The sequence below is a fragment of the Bacillus rossius genome, chromosome 1 (genome assembly GCF_032445375.1).
Source record: "Bacillus rossius redtenbacheri isolate Brsri chromosome 1, Brsri_v3, whole genome shotgun sequence".
Lineage (NCBI taxonomy): Eukaryota > Metazoa > Arthropoda > Insecta > Phasmatodea > Bacillidae > Bacillus > Bacillus rossius.
This window is the reverse complement of record NC_086330.1, coordinates 136,286,372-136,311,423: the sequence shown is the minus strand read 5'-3', so window position 1 is coordinate 136,311,423 and position 25,052 is coordinate 136,286,372. Positions and strand designations below refer to the sequence as shown.

General features: G+C 36.7%; 1 protein-coding gene across 12 annotated transcripts in view; it reads left to right on the top strand.

Annotated features, from left to right (window-relative positions):
• Positions 1 to 25,052, top strand: part of LOC134546194 (sodium/hydrogen exchanger 10-like) — a 405,401-nt gene that overhangs the window by 96,213 nt on the left and 284,136 nt on the right. For 11 of the 12 annotated variants that reach the window (XR_010079098.1, XM_063388786.1, XM_063388787.1 and 8 more), the window contains 6 exons: positions 8,878 to 9,073; positions 9,251 to 9,445; positions 11,507 to 11,708; positions 15,174 to 15,284; positions 19,733 to 19,896; positions 23,769 to 23,897. Coding sequence is in view for 11 of the 12 variants with exons in the window: in XM_063388786.1 (XP_063244856.1) it covers positions 8,878 to 9,073; positions 9,251 to 9,445; positions 11,507 to 11,708; positions 15,174 to 15,284; positions 19,733 to 19,896; positions 23,769 to 23,897 (997 nt within the window). In the remaining variant the exon portion in view is untranslated. The remainder of the gene's footprint in view (positions 1 to 8,877; positions 9,074 to 9,250; positions 9,446 to 11,506; positions 11,709 to 15,173; positions 15,285 to 19,732; positions 19,897 to 23,768; positions 23,898 to 25,052) is intronic. The other variant, XM_063388791.1, reaches the window with a different exon arrangement.

The window sequence follows — 25,052 nt, the reverse complement described above, 5'->3', positions numbered from 1 at the left end:
ATGATCTTACTTAAATTTATATTGACTCTTTACTGTTACAGAACATTATCTAGCGTGTGCATGGAAAATATATGCTGGCAAAAAGGGCTCACTTGGAGAGGGACATCATCGATTAAGAAGTGTTAAGGCTACGATCCATAGTTTTCAGACACTCTGAAACATTATGTTTACTCAGCAGGCCTACTCTGTTGTAAACAAAACTAATCTTTGTAATAAATGAGATTAGATTTTTCTTCAACCATAAATTACTAAAAGATTGTACCTAATTTTAAAATCATAAAAAACTATATTGTTAATACCTTAAAGACCTACCTGTCATAAACCAAGAATGCTGTATGAAACTAGAAAAACATGTTCATACATACACAGCATTTAAATTTATGTAGATGAAATTTTTTTGAATAACTGATGGACATAAAACATCAAAATATAGTAACTTACTTTGTACGAGTTCAGCCCATCACTGCTAGATGTTTGACATAAATATTGACATGAAGTTATGTATAGGATATATAAAGTAATATTTTCCAATTGTGAATTCTTAAACTACATTAAATTTGGGGCTTTTACACATATAATGAGTATTATAGTCATGTTAATTTATAAATCCATACAAAATGAATGGAATTATTATTTGTTTTTTAAATTTCAAATCCACAGATTTCCGAAGTCACAGGAGCACAGTAAATATAGAGCAGCAAAATAGGTGTTTTTCAATTGTTTTTGTTTATTTTTTTCATGCATTGTAAATGTGTATGCAGCTTAGTTTAAAATATTAATTTAATGTATGATTTGTTAGATGTTAAATAATATTTAGTTATACAATAAGGTAAAAGAAAATACTAATAAATGAATTCTTATCACACTGCCAAAAATAAATTAGTATATTCGGTTTTTGAAAAGCACCGGCCGCAAACGGACAGCGGTAAGCATAATTTTGTTTTGGTCTTCGTGGCTTCCTGTTCTTACCATGTTTGTTATTTTCTGTTTACTTTTTTTTTGAAATGGGAACCGGAACCAGCAAATATCATGAGTTTTCTTCTGTGCTATCAAAAGACACAGATTGGGACAAAAAGTGCAAGATGACCAACATATTCGGACCAGGGAGATTCGTACCATCGCCCACACCACCCATGGCGTCAGAGGTGTCATGTGGGCCTATCAGCCATCAATTTTTCTCTGCTACAATTTGGGACATAACCATTATAGACGAGCAATACATCTGCTCCACAAGAGGGAAAATTGCTATACTGATGAAGACCTACTTCTCAAAACATATAGTCATCAAAAAAAAAATTGATTATCTAGCGTAAACACTACCTCTGCTAAGAGGCACAACCCTTCTTTTGGATACTTTTCCAGGTGAATGATATGTCTTATGGTGCATACAAATGAAAATGAAAGTAGTATTTGGGTAAAACAGAAATTATTATTTTTTAACCTTGTCGTGAGGGGGGTTTTTGAATCGGTCTGCGTGTATACCTTGGGTGCCACCATGTGGATGACTCTGTCCCAGGGCCGTGACATGACCCATGTGGAGCTAGGCTCGACTTCCCTCCGTTAGCACTCACCGGCCTGCTCTCAGCGGCGGGCACGCTATGTTACTGCTTGTGAGGTCTTGGGGCGCCCCACACACCTCCATCTCTGTGCTGGGAAACTCGTGGTCGGGAATTAAGTGCAACACGAGTCTAGTGAATATTGAGCTTTACTGGCACCGACATGTACACTGACGATGCACACAGAAAACAGCACATAGTCCAGCTTTCATGCTGACCAGGACACCGCGTGGCCCGGCCCCGAAGGTATAAGTCTGCCGATTAATCCAAAATGCTCCGGGGAGCTTTAATTAATTAATTTACACAGTCTGCCACCGGGGTAGGCCTCGAAGGTTGATTAGAAAAAGGTTTTAAAAAATAGTTACGACGGCGGATGTTAACGGATTGCAAAAGTTGAAGTCGACGAGGTGCTGAGGTGCGTCTTACCCCGCACGGAGAATGGAAGAGACTAGAGACTGCCTCGGGCCCCGGGGTGTCATGGCCACAGGAAGTGCTGAACTTACCATTAGTAAATTGATATTAAAGACAGTTAAATATAACTATTAAAACCTTTTATAAATTACAAGTTAATTAAGATTTAAGGATTACATGTTACAGGTATTTAAGAATTACATTATTTAAAAAACATGCAGTCTCTCCACTGCTCCAGTTATGGTGGGCGCCGAAAGGGTTCGCTTAGTGCGGCCGAACACATGCACACAAACACTTGTTGGCGGGAGGCTTGAAACAGAGGGTGTCGGTGGGAGGAGAGGGGGTCGGCAGTGGCGTGAGGCACATCGGGCTTAGGGAGGGCATAGCCCTGGTCGACGTCAACCTAATGAGCATGACCCTATCGGATTAGATAATGGATTCATACTGCCTGCGCCCAGACTATGTGAGCTACTTAATGGCTAAAATTTGCTGAGTATTCTGATGGCACAAAGGCAATTAAAATGGGGAAATATAAGTATACAAACAATGCAAAGTTTGACATAGTTCTTAATTTTTTTCCCAATGTACAATCTGCACTTGGTAGTAGAGTAGTACAAAAACTGTGTATGTGTGATGTAAAAAAAGGAACAAAAAGGAATACTTTTTGAGACGAGCCTACTGAGCGGGTTTTTTTTTTGCTTAAGAGAACTGACAAGGGACTCATTGAGTGCAGGAAATGTGTGGCACATGAATGAGGTTCACTCAATTACAGTAAAAGTGGATGTATTTCAAAATGAGTCGATCAGAGATTGCCAAAGAATTTCACAGGGAGGCTTGTGAAATGTTTCTGAGAGAAAAAAAAAGTTATTTTCTTAGGCAGGAATTTGTATCAGAGAGACCTTGTGAATATGAAGCCAGATGCTTATGTCAATAATAATTACGTATGTACTTCATGTAAAAAAATACTTCTTTGGTGAGGCAGTACTGAGGTGCACCAACAGCACCCCAGCAATACACCAATATCATTACCACCATCATTTACCATTATTGACCTGTATAGTCTTCATGTGCCATGTCCATAAAGGGAAAGACTGCTAAAAATATGATTGATGCTATGCAATGTGGACTACGTGAGGTGGGCACTCCCAAGCTCTTGCGACCTCATCACGACTCAGAATTGATAAATTCTTAATCCCGGCAATAATGACAGGTTAAATGACTGATGTGTAATAGTCTCTGAAGCATTTATTTTTTTATCATTGGAAACTGTATTTAACATTGTTTGTTATATTGAAATTTTTTGGACCTATACCATTTTGTTTTGTTAAATTTCACCATTATTTCTTTTACATAAAGAAAAACACAACTGACTGTGAGCGGGGAGCAACAAAATGGAACATTTTCTCTTAGGAAATACTAACTTGGCGGAACCAATTTTGAGTGAATTTCGTAGATCCTGAGTTACAGAGTGAGTCAAGATATAGACTCAACTAATGTGATTCCTCGAAACATGTGTATAGTAAAATCAAGAGTCACATTGTCAAACTATGCCTGAACTACGATATTTTGGAAAAAGGATGACAACGACCCATCCGAGTGCTGTGGATTCTTCAACGGTTCATTCGAGAAGACTCCGAGTGACTGCAGCAAGCCACCACTCAAAATCATCTTCAGCTCTGTGAGCACACCTTGTTGGACAACCATCACTACAGCGATTCACCAGATTGTAACTAGTTCCGAAAGTTGTATCCTCCACCAAATTCCCACTGTATTGTGGCCTAATAAGGTATGATCCATGATATTTATGACTTATAATTTTGTTTGAGGGTAAATGTTGTGTTAAATGATACATATTATGTTACTAGCACTCTCTTTCGAATACTAGTCAGTTTAACTTTGATGATTATTGCTTTAATTGAACTCTTTACTTAAATTGTTAATAGATGTTTGAAAACTTATTTAACGTTAACTTCTTTACTGTTCCTCATTTTACCAGAGAGATGATCCCTGAATAATTAACTGTTTTTTTTTTTTCATATGCTATACTGACTGAATAGTTGTGCAAAGGTAACTTTCATAATTAACTGGTTAAAGTTATACTATATACATATATTTTTTTATTAAGTGTATTTGTAAACATGAAGCCTACTAAGTTAATTAATTATACGAAATTGAATGCTAGTTTCATACTTGACACCAGTGTCAAGCATATATTTTTACCAAATTGTTTTATTTGTCGTTTAATTTTTCGTAACTAAATTGTTTTGATGAACTGGGAATACTTCTATGCTGATATTGAGTTGTCAGTATTTTTCAGATAATATATGTATGTCAAACTATGCTTTTCTATTGCTTTATAATATTATATTTGAGTTGAATTCCAATAGTAGTTTGATTTGAGCTGTGAGTTTGTTTATCAAGTTTTGTATGACTTCCAGGCTTAACGAATATTAGTGTTTCGTTTTTGAGTGATGATAGTAATCCGATATTATGAAATATTGTTAACACAATTTCTTGAAACTTGAATTAAACTAATTACAGTAGAATTTGTGTAAGGAGCTATTTCAAGGAAATAGATGTATGTAGTTTTAAACAAATTAAGTTTTACGATAAGTAGCACAAGCAATAAGGTTATTATTGTTTAAAGAAAGTTTCACCCATTGCAGAGCCTCGAAAAAGAATGGTTAGAAGTAAAGTAGGCGTTAAGTTGAAATATAGGTTACAGATACTTTTTGAGGAGAAAAAGGACCGAATACATGAACAAAACCAGGAACGATTATATTAGCGAAAATGTAACAGACTTGGAGAGGCCAGTATTGGGTAGAAAGAGATATGACTTTACAAGACACAGTTAGTTCAAATTCTCTACAGACCAATCCACCATTAGTCCATTAGGTATCGAATAGCCAGCTCAACTTATATTGCAGGATAGAAAGGAGCAAGAAAGTGAAATACTGTAGGATAGGAAAGAACGAAAAACCACAGAAAGAGGAGCAGAGGAAAAGCGAGAAAGGGAAATACAGCACAATAGGGAAGAGCGAGAAAGGGAAAAACAGGAGGTTAGAGAAGACAGAGAAAAGGAAATACAGCAGGATTGATTAAGAAATGAGATTGAAAGACGCAAATATTTTGAAAGCATGTCACAAATGTTACATACATCTAGAACAATCAAAGTTTCAAAACCAACAATTGCGAACAGAAGTTTGGTAATATGCATGTATGATTTCTAATAATTGAAGACAGCGTTCCAGCAATACAAGAGTAATTTAAGGACACTGCTGACAGTCTAGATAATAATAAAATTAATGAATTAGGTGTGAGAATGGATGAGGTGGAGAAAGGAGCTCAACACCATGACACATTGTGCACAGCTAGTATTTCAAATAATGTAGAACCAAATCGCAATCAATCAACTGAGAATAGAAGTGTAGGAAACCAGTCAGAAATTATAGTCGGAAATGTTAGTGACAAGCAAAGTAACATACGCATAGTATCCAACCCTGTAATATCTTTACATCACCCGGTGAAAAAATGGGTAGATAACATTCCTACTTATACAGGGAAGAGCACAGAGAACCAGAGGAAGTTTCTGAAACAGTTGGAAGATTACTGTAGAATATTTAGTCTTAACAGATGACGAGAAACTCAAATATATCAGTAATCTTAAAAATATGGCATACTATTGGTGGGAGTTGCTACAGGAGACCATGACTGAGTACAACTAATCTCAAAATTTGTTTTTACAACAGTTTTGGTATATTGAGATACAGGGCTCAGTTATATGCTGAGAAATTCGACTACAGAATGGAATGATTTATAGAAGCACATTTTAGCAAACTGTATAAAGAACTCATTATATGTATTTCCCGATGGAGGACAAGGAGTTCATAGCTTTAATAATATCTGTTACCAATTTGGTATCAGTATGCTTAGTAGGAAGAGCATACTCTGGCATTGTAGAGTTGAAGGAACAGCTCTTGACTGATGATTGGCTGGATAAATTTGGTAAGGTTTCTTCTCAGAAAGATAATTATGAGAAGAATACTAACAATAATTGTACACCTCCTTTGTATCAAACCTGGGAGAATCTTAAGAATGATCAGAATTACGTCCAGCAGCCTTGTTATGCAAATTCTTAAAGAGTACAGTATAATCAGCCATACAATTATAGGCGGAACTATTAGGGAAAGTTCCAGTATAGGAATTGTCAGCAGTATGAACAGGACAATGATTGCTTTTCCGAACTAGGTCAGGCTGAATCATACAAACAAAGAAAACAAATTAATACACAAGAAATCGTTAACCAAGGGGTGAATAACAAGGAGCATAGAGAAGTTGTACAAGACCAGTCAGCTACCATTCACAAATCACACGAGTCTACGCAACAGTTAATTAAAAAATATTTTTACCCTTTGTTTGAAAATAGTGGGCAAACTGCTAAAACACATTTTCTGCATGAGAACAAACAAGGCGAGATGATACACGATATGAAAGACCGGTTGCAACATAGGTAACAGAACGGTGGTACCATTCCCAAACAACACGTTTGCTACTCCATGGTAGTGAGTAATTGAGGCAAGTCCAGGTCCACCTAACTGAAATAGGATTATCCTGCATCATTTTAGGTACATTAGACCTTGGAATGCTAAAAGGATATAACGAATCACAACCAATGATCAGTACTTTTTTGGGAATATGTTATGATAAAAACTATTTCTATTATACGACGAACCTTACAAAATCACAGCAGTAATCAGAGAGAATTGCTACCAATTGTCGAACATTGGGAACGACCAAGTTATCAGCAATTATAATGTATCGCAGTTGCGACCTTTTATATCTGGGGATTGCCAGAAAAACCAAGCACAAACATAATTTTTTCGCCGAATATAGATTTTTACATGAGATATAATGGTACATGTTTTGAATGGTAGTTTCAGCTAAATTATTTATTTGTTTTAATTATAAACTACGTATCAGTAGGAAATATTTTATTATAGTTGGTGTTTCGATACACGAGAGAATTAGTGAGATGAAGTGGCTATTTAACTAATTGCTGTCAAGGTAGGACAGTTAATTATTTTATAAATAGAATAAGTAGCACTTCTTGTTCAACTAGAAGTTAGTATTCCGTTGAAAAATTCCTAACGGTAATGTTACTTTTGGTTGCTCCCTGCTCACAGTCAGTTGTTTTTTTCTTTAAGTAAAAGAAATAATGGTGATATTTAACAAAACTAAATGGTATAGGTCCAATAAGTTTCAATATAATAAGCAATATTAAATATAGTTTCCACATAGATAAAATAAATTCTTCAGAGACTATTACACATCAGTATTTTAACCTGTCATTCTCAATGAACTTTAACATGAAAGAAGAAAAATAATTAAATAATAATTAATAATTGTGAGAATATTTCTCTACAACTTTAAAAATGATTTAATCTAAAGTTGCAGGAAGGCTAGTGTAAAGTTTTGTCTATGTCTGTTAAATGACTCAAAAAGGTTATTGACAAATCTCAAATAAAAAGGTTGAAATTAATTTGCACTTAAATTCCTCTCAGGACGACCACTTACATGTCTTTTATAAGATAGGTCTGAAAGAAAATACTCGGCTTTTGCAGATTGCTACTCAGTCCTATGCCTTCAAGAAATTATGTCCCTAGCGATCTAGTCGTCTAGGTACGAAAAAGACGAGAACACTGCCCTGGTGGATCATTGGACCACCTGGGCCTGCGCCGCCTGTCTGGGGTCTAATTCCTAATTAGATGTCCAAAAATTGAAAAGAAAAAAAGGTTAAAACTTGGCAACGGCATGGCCAACTTGTCCCTCCTTTTACCACTACAATACACAATGTTGTAGAAACAGATTATAGCTTTAAAATACGTAAATTCAAATGTAAAATACAGGTATAAAACAACATTGAAAATAAATAAAAAATCTGGAAAAAGCATATACACATACCTTGCAAGCAAAGTGAAACCATAAAGTAAAAACATAATTAAATGGCTTTTCAAATTAAAATAATTAAATATCAAAATGAAATTACAAGACTATTAAGAATGATAAAACACAAGTATGTAAATATAGGTCACTATGACCTTGAGGCTATATAATCAGCTTATCCATCTGCATGATAAAACATAATATTTATTCCTCTCAAAAAATACTCATAGAAGCTGGGAGGGTGGTGTTCTGCAATGCTACTAGCCATTGCCACTGATTTGCTGTCTACAATATCAGACACGTAAAAAGAGCTATAAAGACAGTTTTGTTTTATAGGTTGGCTTCAGCGATAGCGGTAGGGGTTTGGGGCTGAGTGGTGAGCGAAATTCTGTGTAATGCTTCAGGGTGATGTACTACAGAGTGACAGGATAAGTAATTCTAAGGCGTAATATATATAGGCACAGTGTGTGAAGTGCACAGTGTTTTTGAAGCTGCCTCTACTGGTATTTCTCTAATTTAGTTTCACTCTCTGGTGCCAGAAGATGGGTATGATGCCAGTGAAGATGATTGTGACGATAATCAATGTGCTGTTTGTGCACCTCTGTATCATTTTTCTGAAGAAATTTTCTACATAGTGGACGGAGGATAAGGTGGAAGTGATGGCTAGTGGTGGCAGTGTTATCACCAACAATGGGCTGGACCTTCTGCCGCCCATTGCTGAGAAGCTGTTCAGTACAGTTCAGGTATTTTATTTTATGTGGGTTGGACGGATGCCTGTCAAAGAGGCTGCACACTGAATCGCTGTACAGATCACAGATCTGTCCACTCAGTTTGACCTATTTTTTAGAAGTTTCACTTCAAAGAGGTAATTTGCTATCAGCAAACCTATGGATTGATGTATTACAATGTTTTTATTTTATGTGACATATTGCCTGTTTTAAATTACCTTTTAACTATCTGGTTTCAGATGGCGAAAGATTCTTTATAATATAGCAACCAATAAAATATTTGACATATGTATCAATATGGTTATATTTGTCAATGCTATGCCAATCATCTTGCAGATAACTCTAGAACTCCCACGTGGTTACCCAGAGTCTAAAACATTTGCTGTCATAAACAGTGCCTTTTTTGTGATTTACTTCATGGAATTCATTATAAAGGTAATGGAGAAAATAATAATTATTACGTATATTCTGTTTTTTTGGATTAGTTGTGCTTACTCTAGTCACATTAAAACTATAAGCTTTATTTTCCAATGTCAATTATAGTACTGTACTTAGAATTGTTGCATATAGTGGTATATAATGCAATTATAGTTGATTATTTCATCATTTCAGATGCTGGCATTTGGCTTTGTTCAGTTTTTACAGTGTCACTGGAATAAAGTGACTGTATTGATAAAGTTAATCTCTCTCGTGGACTTGATCATAGACTATGTCAGTAACTTCTTGAATCCAACTGACCCAACAGTTGCTTTAGTTGCATGGGTTTTCCTGCTACTGCGGTTCCTTCACTTCCAGAGTCCTTTAAGGGTAAGTCTGCAAAATTTGTTTGTTATGCAGGTGGCTTGTAATTTCACTTGTAATTTGAGCTTTGAGTCAGGGTTTTGACTAGACTAGGTTCCACCTGTGGCAAAAACTCATCTTGGCACTCCCTCCCCCTCTCCCACTTCCCTTTTTTTTCTAAACCAACCAAACAAACCCCTTCCTGACAACACTTAATATAGCCACCATATATTAATTCTACCATTCAAAATGTTTATGACTCAACTTAGATGGTAAATAAATAGAATTATATGTAGTCATTTCACATTTAATACAATATAAAATTCCAAATTACACGTGGCCCTAGTTAAGTTATAATTCAATAACTTTCTTTAACAAAAAATAAAATAAGATAGTAATATTTAACAAATAATTGTTATATTATTCATTCAAATTAAATTTTTCAATAAATTACCTTCTCTCTTCATTACTTTGACATTAAGCCAAGATAACAAGGAGGATACTGGTGAGCTTCTTTTTCTCATTCTTTAGCTCTTCTTTTGAACTCTGCACCAGATGTTTTTTTTTAAACGTTAAATGAATAAAAACAAGTATGAAACACAATTTAAACAGTTCACGAGATTGTGTAATCGCCAACAGCAAAACTGACTCAACTGACAGAACAGGCATTCTACAAACTGAAAAAAATATTCTGGGCTAATGACCGTACTGGGTTGTGGTTGTGATCAGCTGAAGATAGTTCAGACTCATGTCACCCGGCCGGGGTGGAGTAGGGCTGAGAACTGTTGTGACTTTTCAAGGTCGGGCGGGGAGTTCCCTCATGGTTCCCTCTGCAGTGTTTTCCAGGCGTACAATCTAGATGGCATTTGTACCAAAATTCAGTGGCATGTACCACCATACCACCGTACCACTGCAATTTGGATGTAGGTACACCAAAAATACTTTTTAATTTAAGTTTTAAATATTTGACAGTATACATGTATGTAAATTTCAATACTGCTACAAACGCAAGCAGGGCCGCGCCGCGCACCGGGTTCGGTGCTGGCTGGAGTCAGGCGTGTGTCACGTGGCCTCCAATGACGTAAGACATGCGACGCGTTCCTGGCCGGATTACAAGGGTCGTCACTATCCCCTCTCCCCCACCGCTCCCCGCGCATTGTCTTGCCTCGGCGCCGTTAGCTATTGCTGAGTGGCCTTGGGAATCCCGCGGGCCGTCGCTTAAGCTAATAATGCCCTTCTTGACTGTTCGGGTGTCGGGTCGGCCCGGGATAACGCGACTCGTCATCAGCCCCTCTTGTCCCTTTGAGAAGGACACCCTTAGGTATTTAAGCCGCGACGCCGGCCTCTGCGACAGTTCCGAGCGGATTCCGAGTGAAGGGATGTGTGACAGTGGTGAAGAGGGTAAGTGACTCCCCCTGAGAGTGACATGACTGAGTTTGGCGATGGAGATGACATGACTGAGTTTGGCGACGGAGATGACACGACTGAGTTTGGCGTCGGAGTTCAGCGACAGGTTCCGCGTGAGTCCCGCGAAGAGTCCCACAACGGTGAGTGCTGCAAGTGCGGCGAGAGTTCAGCGATGAGGTTTTGGTGACCGAGTCCCGCGACAGTGAGTGCCATGAGGAGTGCAAACTGTGGAACTTGCAAACATTTGAGTAACTTGATAAATATTTTTTTAAGTGTCAGTGATTTGTGTTTAGTGTAAATATTAGTTATCAATAAAACTGTAATAAATCTTAATTGAGGTATCCATTACGAACCCAGTTCACCCCACATTAATAAATCGTAACAATACAAACATTTCAGTTCATCTGCTCTCCTCTGCCTTGTTGGGTTCTAACATTACGATAGTCAAGTAAATATCTACAGTAAAATTACCCTGCCTATTTACGTCCCTGCCTAGTGAGCTGAACCTTTAACTTGCTGCATTTTGATGTTTACACATGTTCGAAAACATTTTGATGTTTGCACAGATATAATATGACTAATTAATGAGATTTTTTTTTAGATGAATTTCTATAGATTAATGTAGTTTGGAGTGATATGCTCTATGAAATGTTTCTTAATTCTGTCCCTTTGCTTCCTTAGGCTATTATTTCATTATGTTCAAGTATTTCAGACAGATATGTCAGTAGAAAACTCTGTCAAAATTTTGAGCTACAAAAATGCTTTATTAATGGAGAAGAAGAAGTTTTGGAGATGTTGAAGGAAATGGTATATCATCGACATGTTGCTGATCATATAAAGGCAAAAATTGAAAATAATCTTTCTACAATGGAAAAAAGGATGGGTAAGTGTTCATCTTCAGAAATAGTTAATTTTTAATGCAAAATGTAACTGTATAGAAAACTAGAAAAACAGCTAACCTTAAGGCTATAGAGGTACTTTGGAAAGCACCCATAGAAGTATGATATTGGTTTGACATGTTTTATTTTCACTCTCTATGTTTGATATCTTTGCTTTATTATGAAAGTTAATTGCAACCTTTTTCTCTATGAGTATTTCAATTTGTCTTATACTTTAATTTTATTACTTTCTCGAAAGTAAAATTTTATTATGGCCTTGTTTGGTAATGACCAATGAAAAATTACGTTACCACAATTCTGTATTGTCTCTACGATATAACACTTAATAGATCACAATTCATTGGCAGCTAGATGTGGAATAAATTTTCCTTTTTACATTTTTTTTATGATTTTGAGCGATATATCGCCGAGCAAGGACACAGAACATTGAACTGTCTGGCATGGCGCCAGTGTTTAAACAAATATGGGAAATGCTGGGGGTGCCCACTCCTCAGACTTCCTCGGTATGTCGGAATGGGAATTCTGGTGGATTAGTAAGCTGTGGGCAGGTGACTACTCTTTGCTCCTGCAGGAAGTCCACTGGGGGGTTTTGGACCCCCAAACCCTAGGTGGTGTCTCAAAGCATCGGATTCAATGTGAAGAATCCAAGATGCATATGGAATAGCGATGGGTGGTAGTGCGGCGGGGGTTCGCTCCCAGTGGATCGTCTAAGGGGCGGAAATTTAGGCAATCTTTGGTTTGGTGTTACCTTACCTACCCGGGCTCTGGCACAGCTGTAACCTTCGGGCGGGAGATATGCTGATATTGTAGATCCCAATGTCATCCTTGTCCGGATTCGGGGGTGCTCTGCCGCCGTGAGGCTGCCCGGGAAAGCACTATACCTGAAGATGAAGGGTGCCATGGGACTGATTCTTTACTGTGATAGTTCCCTGCTGAGATTTCCTCTAATGGCTCAGGATCAGGATTGGAGTAGGAAACGTGGTGGTAGTGGTCCTCCTATGCTTGGAGAACACTCTGAGGGGTCCCCGCCCTGCTGACGAGTGGAAGTGTTGAGCTACTTAAGCTCGGGTACTAGCCTGCTGAGCTAGTAGAGGTTGGATAGGCCTCAGCAGGATCACGAGTAACTGGGTGACCGAGGGGTCCCAGGGATGTGAGAGGTATGGTTCCGTGTCGGTGCTACTCAGATCCCACAGAGGGGGCTGGCTCTGTAGGAGGTCTGGGAGTTTAACGGCGGAGCTGGGGGCGGATCGGTGGGCTGAAGTTGGGATGGGTCTCCTCAACCTCTCGACCTAGCCGGGCGCTCTCCAGTAACATGCCGCAATTGGAAATGGCGAATCTATTTCCCGGTTCTTGGAACCCATGTTAGGCACTGGTAACAGTGTCTGGCATGTAAAAGACCCATCTTTCTCCTAACCAGGACCACGCCGTAATGGGATTACATGCCTGGGGGAGTATCAATGTTTAATTTGAGGTGTGAACCTAATGTACATGTTTGAAATTTGTAAGGTCAGTTTTGTTCGACTTTCGTCCAAGCTAGACTCATTATAGCTAAGCTCCAGAAGATAGAGAAAGCTAAATGGAAAGATCGTCGTAAAACTTCAAGATTAAGGTAAAGGAGTTTCAGTAGAGATTTAATATATATATGTATATGATTTAATTTTTGTCGGCACTACCATGTTTGAGAAGAGGTAGTGACCGCCCTTGACGAATTATTCTTCAAGATCGACGTGATACAGGCAATAGTAATTGGCCTTATATTTGAGAGTATATTCAAATCCGACGAAATAAAAAAGAAGAATATCAGTCCCACGACGCGGAAGGAAGGATGCCTGCTACTTAAGGAGACATTGCGGATTAGGAGACCCGAGTTCAGCGCCCACATCACCACAATGCTGAAGGAAGGTTGGCGGTTTTCTAGAGGAGACAACGCGAACCCCGGACCTCGGAGTGCTGCATCCACCACGACGATGCGGGTCGATCAACGTCTGTTACGAAAAGGAGAGAACCAGAGCCGTGACTAGGGAAAGACCGCGGTGATTGCTGTACCAGTAATACAGATGGAGACTACCGATACGTAATGTCTTCTCGATCAGTTCCAAATTGAGACATGGATCACTGAGGTTTGTCTTCCAACCCCAAATTACTCGAAGTCTACCAACAAGGAGTCTGTTTTAATAATTCAGTAAAACTTACAACACTAACTACCTTATTTCACTAACAAGCTAATCAAAAGGAAATTTTGCATAAGTAAGTGTTATGTCATAGAACGCCACCACAATTTGTTTCATTGAGATATTTTCTTATTTAACTGATATTCAGTAAAAGACAATGTTAATGAGCCAATCAAGTCATGACAATATTAGTCAGTTTTGAGACCAGAGGATCCCTTTTGCACTAAAGTAAAGACTGTGTAACAACCCAGAGTACAGCCTTCCTCATGCAATCCAGTAATAATCTTTTGTCATAAATTTTTTTTGTCAAATTTCAGGTTAGGTTTTCAAATGATGTTATGTTTTTCTTTTCTTTTTTTATATTTTCTATTTTTATAATTCATAAGTTTATTTTTGAAGTAATTTTTTTGCTGGCGTCTTTGTGTGGGAAGGCGTGCTGATGTGATTTTCCTTCGTTATTTCCACGACCGAGGCTTTGTTTCACACACTAGGCATGTGAGTCACGGTCACGGAAGTGCGAGAAAGATACAAAATCGCTGCGTCGTGGTAACAGAAGTAAGCATTTCGTGGGAGCTTCTGTTGCTATGCGCCGTGATTGGCTGAAAATTACGTCAGCGAGCTCAGGACACTGCCCGCACGAAGGAAAGGAAGGCTGTAAAGTTAGTCATTGTCTGAGCACCGTGCTGAGATGTCATGCTCGGGCGATGGCTCGCATCATTTGACAATGTAATATTGAACTACAACTTAACGGCTACGGTCCGAGCTACGGTCCGGCTAACAACCTTTTTTTTTTCTCTTCGGAAATTTTAATAAATTAGAATTTTTTGACCGCAGTCGTAGGCAAGGCTCACAGCGAGGCGACAAAGTGTTTTGTCCAGCCGTCACTGCCCGGAACTTATCCGGGCAATATAATATAGTATGTAATAAGTCTACGTGTTTTTTCTCCTTTCTGGAGTCACAGTTTAATTTTTTTTTGTGTGCTCTGTTATACGGAATATGGTGTGATTTTATCATGAATAAAAGAAACAGGTTATCCATCGAACATTGAGCAGTAATTTCTTCGTAACCTGCTTCTAACCTGTATGTTCCACTCATCACCTAATTTGAGCTAGCCGGAGGTGGTGGGTGGTGACATTTGGCGCCCAACGTACGTGTTGAATGAATGAACAAAATATTAAAATTGATTGAGTTCAGTTGTTTCGTCTTTCGGACAATAAAACTTAAATAAAAAAAAAGTACTATGCTTAAAAGAGCAGTGATATAATTGTTTTTCTACAGGTAAAATACTGTTGGAGACTCCTGACATAGAAATAACAGTGTTTACCCGCCAAGTTGCAGTCAGCACTCTCAAGCATTTAAAAGAAGCTATCCTTAAGCAGTATACTAGAGGTATTTTTCATATAATTAATTAATCCTATTTTTAAAGTTAATAGCATATAATTAATTTAATCCTCTTTTTAAAGTTAATAGCATATAATTAATTTAATCATATTTTTTAAGTTACTAGCAGAATTTTTTCATAAACAAAAATTCATTGTTAGAATACAAGGCAAATGTTATATACAGTAAAACCATTACATAGAAAAATTGAAGGGACATAATTTTTGTATGTTTGTTATATAAAGGTGTTCTTTATAAAAGGGTGGATTTAAACAAGAGAAATAAGTTTGCAGTATAGGATTTTCCACTATTTTTGGACCCATCATGTTAAATTTTGAGTATTATCATCATCGTCGTCGTCATCGTCGTCGGACGTCCGTCCTCCAAACTCCGTTGTCCGTCCTCCGTCCTCCGTCCTCCGTCCTCCGTCCTCCGTCCTCCGTCCTCCGTCCTCCGTCCTCCGTCCTCCGTCCTCCGTCCTCCGTCCGTCGTCCGTAGTCGGTCGGTCAGTCGGTCGGTCGGTCAGTCGGTCGTCCGTCGTCGATGATGATTAGAGTTTAATTGGATAGGGGTTTTACTGGATTTGGTTCTTTCAATTATAATTGTGTGTTTTTTATAGTTGTAAATATTGTGAAGAAAATAATTTTTTTTTTGAGAATGTAATAATGATCACAGTATGGATTAAAATTATTAAAGTGGCAAACATTTGTAATATTCCATGTATTAAAAAAAATTGTCAGCTTTTAAATTTATAGGGTCCTTGGCTTCTGTGATTGCTGAGGCATCTTGCTCATATTGTTACGATTTACCGCGGGTTCGTAAAGGATAGCCCAATTAAAGATTTTTATTTCACATACAGTTTTATTTATTACCACTACTTGTCACTTACAAATAATCTTCTAAATTGGCAGATAATTAATTACATGTAAAGAAATGTCAATTCCCCAGTCACTCGTTTCACACACCTCGCTGGGCCGCACTTCCGGCGCATCTCTCACCGCAGCACCCCTCGTGGGTCTCCGCTGCGGGACTCCGTCGCCGCACTCCGCCGCCGCCGTCACACCCTTCGCCGAGATCCCACACGACGACTCGCTCGCAACTTCACTCGGGACTCCGCCGCGCCCGCGACTCTATCGCCCGGAAACTCCCGACTCCACTGAACTCACTCACTCTCTGCCCTGGAACCTTCGTCCAAGGACTTCGCCACTCTGCCGCACCCGCGGCACTATCGCCCGGAAACTCCGCCACGGGAGAACTCCCGACTCCACTCTCTCACTCAGACTCAGACTGACTCGAAGGTCGGCCCCACCTCCTTATATAGCCCTTGGGTTCCCGTCCAGAACAATCGGGCATGTCTCCGAGATATTGCGCGACCTTCGCCGTCGAAATGCCCAGAAACACGTCGTGAGTCCTGTCAAAGGATGCGGCAGCTGCTCAAAGAACGCAGATAAACGCAACAAGCATCGGGTTCCCACAAAACGCGCCGATAAACATGTCTGATCCTTTTATTCCGCAGTGCGGCCTCTTTAAGTAACTCGATCTGAGGCAGGTGCGCGCTGCGAAGGTCACGATGTCGCGAGATAGTATGGCACGAGATACCAGGGAGAGGATGCGGGTGGAAGGGGGTGCAGACAGGCCGAACGAGTGCGGCGACACCAAGTACTGCAGCCAAGCGCGATCGTAACAATATGATAAGAATTAGAGATTCAAGAGCACTGATACCATACTCACGTGGCTCAGAGCCACTTGAATGGTGAATATCACGCTATCTGTTTTCTCTGTCCATAACAATATAACATAAAACTGTACCTTTACTTTATACAACTTTATTCATTAGTAAAGGAAGGAAATTTGATACAAAAAATGCAACAATAAATAAAAAAAATTATAATTATTTTGAGGTTTCCACAGGATGACTAGTTAATTAATAAATCATCCTATGGGGGGCTGGTAACACAGTAGTTGGACATTGGGCTCTTACTTTTGAGTGGGGGTTCTACATGGATTGGGGGGGGGGGGGGGGGGAGATATTCTTCCCTTCCCCAAAAATCATAAAAAATTATCATTACCACCCAAACAGAAAGAGTTTGAAAGCAGTGGAAAAAGGGGTTCTATCCTACCCCCTTCCCAACAAAATAAAATTCTGTCTACACTTCTGCTCCAGAGGATCCATGTTTGAATCCTGGTTCGGCCTCAGATCTCACAGCATCTGAGGACCCTATACAATAAAAAAAACTTTTTATTTTAGCATGAAACATTTCAAGTGCTTGTCTCTTTAATAATTTTATACCATACTGTTTTTATGATTGTATTCTCAAAAAATATCCACTTTATACTATATTAAATAGAAGTACAGTAACATCTCGATTAACAGAGTTTCGATTAACTGAGGTTCCGTACTGTACAGAGGGATGTGAAAAAATCCATGTGAAGAAAAGCTGGAAAAAATTACCTTAAAAAATTATACCTTTTGGCTAACTGAAAAGCAGGACGATATAAGGATTGTTTCAATTTCATTCAAAATTTTACTTATTTAAGGTTTCTGTAGTCTAGATTATAAACTCAGGTTATCCAGGATTCGTATGCCTCCTTAATATCCTAAAAATCCTTAATTTGCCTTTGATTGAATATTGGCCTTCAAAAGTCCTTAAATTTCATTAAGAATTCCTAAAAACTCTTTAATAAAGATTGATAACATGCAAGTAATTGATAAATGCAGGTATTTTTGTGTTCTTTTGTTTCTGACTTGGCAGCAAACAATGCTTTGTGCATGCGCAGTACATTAGGCAAATTTCGGGCCACGTGATTAGATTTTATGTATAAAATTTTGGGAATTTTTTTATCTCACCTTTAAACTAAAAAGGTGTTTTTGTCTGTATTACTTAGAACATATATGGTATATGTAATAAAATTAAATCTTATGGCTACAAATTTCATATAGACACTATGCTTAAGTTAGATATGTGTTCCATTATGGACAACAAGGACTTCTCTGTAAGAATTGAACCAACCAACAAAATAATTTTTTGTGCATTAACTTTTTAACATTGTTATTTTCTTGAGGGATTTTGTGATATCACAAATAGTTTTCTATCACTTGATAATGTGAAGGTTATGAAGTAAAGAGGGTCCTTAAAACTCCTTAATTTTTGATTTTGTAAGAGAGTACAAACCATGTTATTGAGACTCTACCATATAAAAAATGTGTGTGTACTCATGTGCGTGCATTAGAAGTTATATTTCTTTTCGATTTAAGATGCTGAACTATTTTTAAATTTACTGTAGCAAATAATAATAAAATAAGTACTCAGTATTCATTATGCACATTTTGTATAATCCAGTAGGATGTGAAATTAATAAAGTAAAAAGAAAAAAAATATATATTTTTTCCCCTACTGCCAAGTTTTAAACCACTGTCGTATACGTTGTTATCACACACTAATAACCACTGTGCTACGAAGCCTGACAAATGATTGTAAGGAGAGTATGTATAATTTTTGTAATACTAGTATCCTTAGGTTTTTTAAAACTTGAAATTACTCTTTACTGTGACTATTTTAGTTTACCAAATATATTCCAGGTTAGTTTCAGTATCATAAAGTTTTATTTGGCACATCAATAGGTTTGGTATGTTCTTTAATTTTTATGAAAGTGTCTGTATATGGGCTTATGTTCATACACGTGTGTCTGCCATCTTCCTGGGAAAATTTTGTTGTATGGTGTGCGCACATCGTAAAATTTCACTCTCATCTTTTTTCCATAACACACCTAAAGAAGTATAACTTCAAAACACAGTATTATAGTTATTTCTATGTTTTTCCGAAGTCATTCCTGGCAAATGCTGGGATGGTTCCTTACTACAGGCCGCGGCCATCTTCTTCCCCGGGTCTTTGTGGTGTGTTACCATCTATAATGCCTTGCTGTTGATGTGCCATTAAGCCAAAATAAAGAATGTCCTCTTTGCCCACCCTCATTGGAGTGAGCTGAGGTTCATGTGTTATTAACACCTCTGAAATCATTTCGACACATGTTATTACAAGAATGCAAGGCTCTTGCATATGGCCTACTGACGACTTCAAAGTGCATGGCTTGTCGCCTGTGGTATCTATAGCTCCAGTTTAAACCTTGTATTTGCTATCTGCTCTTAAATAACTGGATAATGGTGACCTTAACAGCATGGCTGCAAGGGTATGGAACTAATTCTTGTTGGGTATCAATTTAATCAACAGTTATTCTAAAAAAATATCAAATTTATCTATACATTATTCATTTCTTATACTTCAGATATATATCAAGTATTCATAAGCCAATTTTGGGCATTTTAACAGGTCTGTAACTTGTATTATTTGATTCTGAAACAACTTTGGCAAATAGCTAACTGTTTTAAAGCAGTTAAGTTTGTTTTTTTGCTTATTGTTTGTACTGGAATGAATTAGTGTATGAATACCAATTTGCAGGGATGTTAGATGAGCTGGAGTTTAAAAATCTGAATAGAGTAATGGAAATGCGACTGTCCCACATCACAACTCATTATGAGATGATAACAATGAGCGATTATCCGACGTTACTGAGGGGGGTCCCGTGGATATCTGGCAATGAAGAACTTGCTATAGCTATGGAGGTAAGCAGTGCTGATTTCTGTGTTCTCTTAAGGGTGTACTTACGTGGCTATATTTCTGTTTTTTATTTGTATTTTGATAGAGGCAAGGAAGCCTTGAGGGTGACACTTTGTTGCTCATAATGTGCCCAGATGGTTTTAAGTGCAAAAAATTTGCATGTATACAGTGCAACTTCAAGAGGTGACTGTTTTAAAAAACTGTACTGGGGTCAAAATTCTCTCTATAATTTCATGATTGCTAGAAACAGTATGTGCAGTGCATTTGTGTGTGAAATTATATGCGGCACATTTTGTTTTATATAGTTCATAGAATTAGGAGGCAACAACAACAATGATAATAATAAATATAATGAATATGAGTATATTTTCAAATCTTTATTGCCTTCTAAACTTTGAGACCGTTACTGTCTTTCATTTCTTACCAGCTTTACAGCCTAATATTGAAATCACAATAGAGCGAAAGCTGTGATGCGATGTATGCAAATATATTTTCTAAACAATCACATTTGACACATCTTGATGACAGCTCAACATAAATGTCAGACATGACAGACGTCCCGATTAAAATTATTATGCTTAGACATACTTCCTGATTAAAATATTATTTGCATATCTATTGCATCGCTGTTGCAATGTTACTGAAATGAACATAGAATTTGGTTTTTGAAAGATGTTTAAACTGGTGCGTTGGTGATACTATTATTACTTTTGTATTTTTTATGGGTTTGTTCAGTGAATTATTTTTGAAATCTCCAAACTGTGTACTTGCACTGTGATTGGAATTTTAAATTTTACTTCAACGTGATTCTCTCAAACATATCAATCAAAAAAACTTGCATGTGTTGATGGCTGTTATATGTTTGTTGCATGTGAAATGGTAAGAAAAATTTTATATTTTTATCTATTTTTGTTCATTGTGTGGGTGAGAACTGCATGTTCATGATAATATGATATACTATTGCATCCGTTCTGCGCATCGGCCATCACACTATTATAATTCCAACATAAAGCTTCCAGCGCCTGGCTCACAGTCAGCTCCTGCCAGTTCTGTCTCTCATGCATGGGTAGCTGTCTGTTTCCAGTAGATGAGATAACCTGTATCTCTTCCTTGGCTACCCATGCAACTTGGGGAAAACATGACTTGTCAATAAGTGCACTTTGTCATCATAACAACTTGCTCAAATTTGGTTTGCTCAAATTATGTAGCTCTTCATAAGTTTTTTCTTTGAAGAATTAAACTCGCTTGACGTTTGCTTGATTGAGTTTCATCTCAATGCCGTTGGAATGAAAAATTGTTCTGGGCGTTTAGTGTAATACAAATATTGTAGTAGGACAATATAGGAAACTCAGGCCTTATTACATGGTGAATGCTGGCAACACCTGACTGTAGCAATCCTAGCGGCTGAGCATGAACTCCCACAAAATTCAAATTTCCTTATATTACAATGGGTGATTTCAGCACAGATTTTTTTTCGTAGTTCGAAATCTTGTTGTCGTAAATTAATGAATTTACATTTCGTATGTTAGTATGAAAACAGTGTATTCATAAATGAAACAAGTTTTCATAATCTACAAAAATATATTGATTTAATGACCATGAAAAATGACCTAACTTTGAATATGTGATAGATTGTACAACTTTTAACAATGAAACACACTTAACTTTAAACCTGAATTTTTGTAAATTGATTATTATGTTTGTGTGTGTGTGTGTGTGTGTATATATATGTGTGTGTATATATATATATATATATATATATATATATATATATATATATATATATATATATATATATATATATATATAAATCAGTTGAGCACCAATATTAAGAAATTAAAATTTCATAAATTTTATAATGTTTCACAAAATTATTACAAACATAATAATCAATTTACAAAAATATATATATATATATAGAGAGAGAGAACGAGAGAGAGAGAGAGAGAGAGAGAGAGAGAGAGAGAGAGAGAGAGAGAGAGAGAGAGAGACACACACACACACACACTCCAAAAGTGGAGTACTAATGTCCCGGAAAACTCATTAAGTGATTTTAATGTTGCTAACTTAAATTAAACAAACATTTACATTATACAGCATTTGAAATGTAGCTAACCATCAACTGTTAAAACTAGTGGACTATTATCATACTACTTAAAATATTGCAATGCTGTTTAGTAGTCATCAGATAGAATGAGAGGAATTTAAAAATACAATTTTTCGAAATTTAATTTAATTTTTTTCTAGAAGAGCCCCTATTATAGCAAGTTATTTAATATTTACAAAAGTGCTTTTAAAACAGTTAATGAATTTAAATATTGCAGTTATGTAACTTCTTTACATTATACTCAGTAATGTAATTTAGATTTGTTTCTATAAAGGTTGTTGACAATTTTTTTTTTTTCATTTTTAGTTGTAGCCAATAATATTCCTCGTATTTTAAATGTCAGTATACAACTTTTCACCAAGAAGTACCAAAATTCTGCTTTAATGGGTGGGAAAGGGTAAGGTGGTGTTGTTTAGGAATCTTATGTACCTAGTCAGTAACATTCCTCCTGTTTTGAAGGTCAAGAGTGCAGAATTTCATCAAGCTCGGAATAAAACTTTAAATTTATTTAAAAAAATGCAAATAAACAAAAACTCTTCTTTAAATGTATTTATATACACATATTCACATATACCCAATCAATCATATCAAATATATTTATAAGATTTATTTTTATTGTCAGTAAAAATTAATGTTTTATGCCTACCTAGTGTAAAATAACCAATACAACGTACTGAGCTGTGTATTTAAAGTTATTATTATAACTTAAACAAATAACAAGTAATATTATGATTTTCTTCAATTGCGGTGTTAAAATGTAACAATGAGTAATAAACTTAAAAAAAATTGTAACCGACAGGGATTTGATCCAATGAACTTCCAGTTATCAGTTATGCATAATACTACAATACTAAATATACCAATATAGAATAATAGTAAAATATTGGTTTATCAATGTTGTAATCCCAAAATTGTAATATATTTTATAGTTGCTACTATTTCTTTGTGTGACTATTAAGATCTATAAAATTTATTACTGAGTATTTTTGCTATCACAGAGAATTATTTGGCACACAGATATGCTTGATATGTACCCCAGTGTTCATGTAAGAGAATATAAAATAGGTTATTGCTGCCACACGCAGATGACTTTGTACCAATGCGCCTAAAGAAATTTATCTTCAAAAACAACTTCGAGCCGTTATTAACATCGTAATTGTTGTAAGCAAATATTGCAAAGCCAAATAAGCAAAATAAATAATTACAGCTGCATAAAACTGGGAAAAAAATTTACATTCAAAATTGCCAAAATACCCTTATCACAAATGCACTAATGCAGTATGATCAGGAGCCACTGCTAGAATGTACTGCGTAACATGTCTCCAGTTTTTTCAATGACTTTCCTATATTGTCTAACTACTATATTTGATAATAATCTCACAAGTCTTCATCTGAAGTGAACTTCACGATGCTAAAACAAGACATGTTGTTGTACGTATGTAATAAACCTATTAGTAATTAATTTAACTAGACAAACTTCTTCAAAGCTCAAAACAGCTCTCTTTCCTTACAGTATGCTACCTACTTGCTGTAGCCATGGAAAGACTAAGATAAACATTGCAGAAACATGGTTAGAGGAGTCATTACTTTTAAACTCCACCTCTGCAACCTACACAGATTTATAAATATTTATAGTTATTTAATAACTTGTCAGTTAAATATTCTTGAATTGTCAGAATTTTAGTAAGAACTTTTTAAATCTTCTATTTTTGTATGCATATTTGATGTAATTAGGTATGACATTAATTTATTCCATGCTATTTTTCTTAGGTTCAAAGTAAAATCAAGAAATTTGACTGCATAAAGACAGTTATCGATGCAAAACCCTTAAACAAATTTTATGTAATTTTGCTGGGTTCCGTAAAAATTCTGTATAAACCAACTGCACGCATTATCCACGTAAGTACTGATTCAAGCTACTAGCAATTAAGTAGTTTCACCATATTTTTTCTTCTTGGAAGCTTGACTAAACAGCAAAAAGTAGTGACAGTTTTCTTTGTGTTTGTCTATCTGCAATTGATATCCATGCTGAAAGGTCTTCAGTTACTAAACGTTCAATATGAAAAAAACCTCAAGAATGTATGTTTATTTTGTTTATTTATTGTCACATGCCCACATACAATTGGGGATCATTTAGTGGGCATGACACAAATACATAGGACAATGTAGTTACTGCAAGCACATGGGCACTGCCTTCCGGTAGGCACCAAGACAGGCCGACACCACCTGAAGGGAAGCACCACAACAGGTATGCACTACCGCAGTTGGCCAACATACGCATGCAGCCTTTACCACATACCTGCAGGGACCACAACAGAGACAAACAAACATTAAAATACCCAAGATAGTAATACAACGAGCAAACAAACACAAATACAAATACAAGTGACAATATTGCTTCAGATAACACAAAGAAATACATAACAACATAACAAATTTTTCAATATAAAGGGGTTTTACATAAAGTGGTTATTCTAAGGATAGATAAGATTACAATTTTTTTAAAAAAATTTTTACCAGTTAAAATTAATATTTTAATACTGAATATAACTGAGTTAAAAAAATTACTATCAAGTTTATTAAAATTGGAAATTAGTCTATAATTAATATGATTTTTGTTATGAACTGTACACGTGGTTATATTTGTAGGGGCAACCAGGGCTGAATGGGAAACCAAGTAGAAAATATTTTTTTAAAAATACAAAAGGTTTAATTAAGAGAGCTGCAAATTTTTATAATATCATTGTAATGTAGTAATCATAAAACTACAATAATATTTTAAGAAAACTATTGTGTCCTTCCTAGACTGTTTTCCACACGCTGTTATAACTTTGCCTGCTGTTCGACATCATGTCATTGTGTCCTACCACTCCTGAACCCGATCTCAATCAACACGATCGAACGACCTCACAAGCGCCATCTTGCCAACGCCAACCGCAGGCCTACCACCCTCTCCATTACACATGTCCTACACTACACTTCTCCTCTTAAGATCACCACACATCTTGCAGCCTGCTGGGTACCTTCCTTGTCCTGCTCGAACTCCAAGTCGGC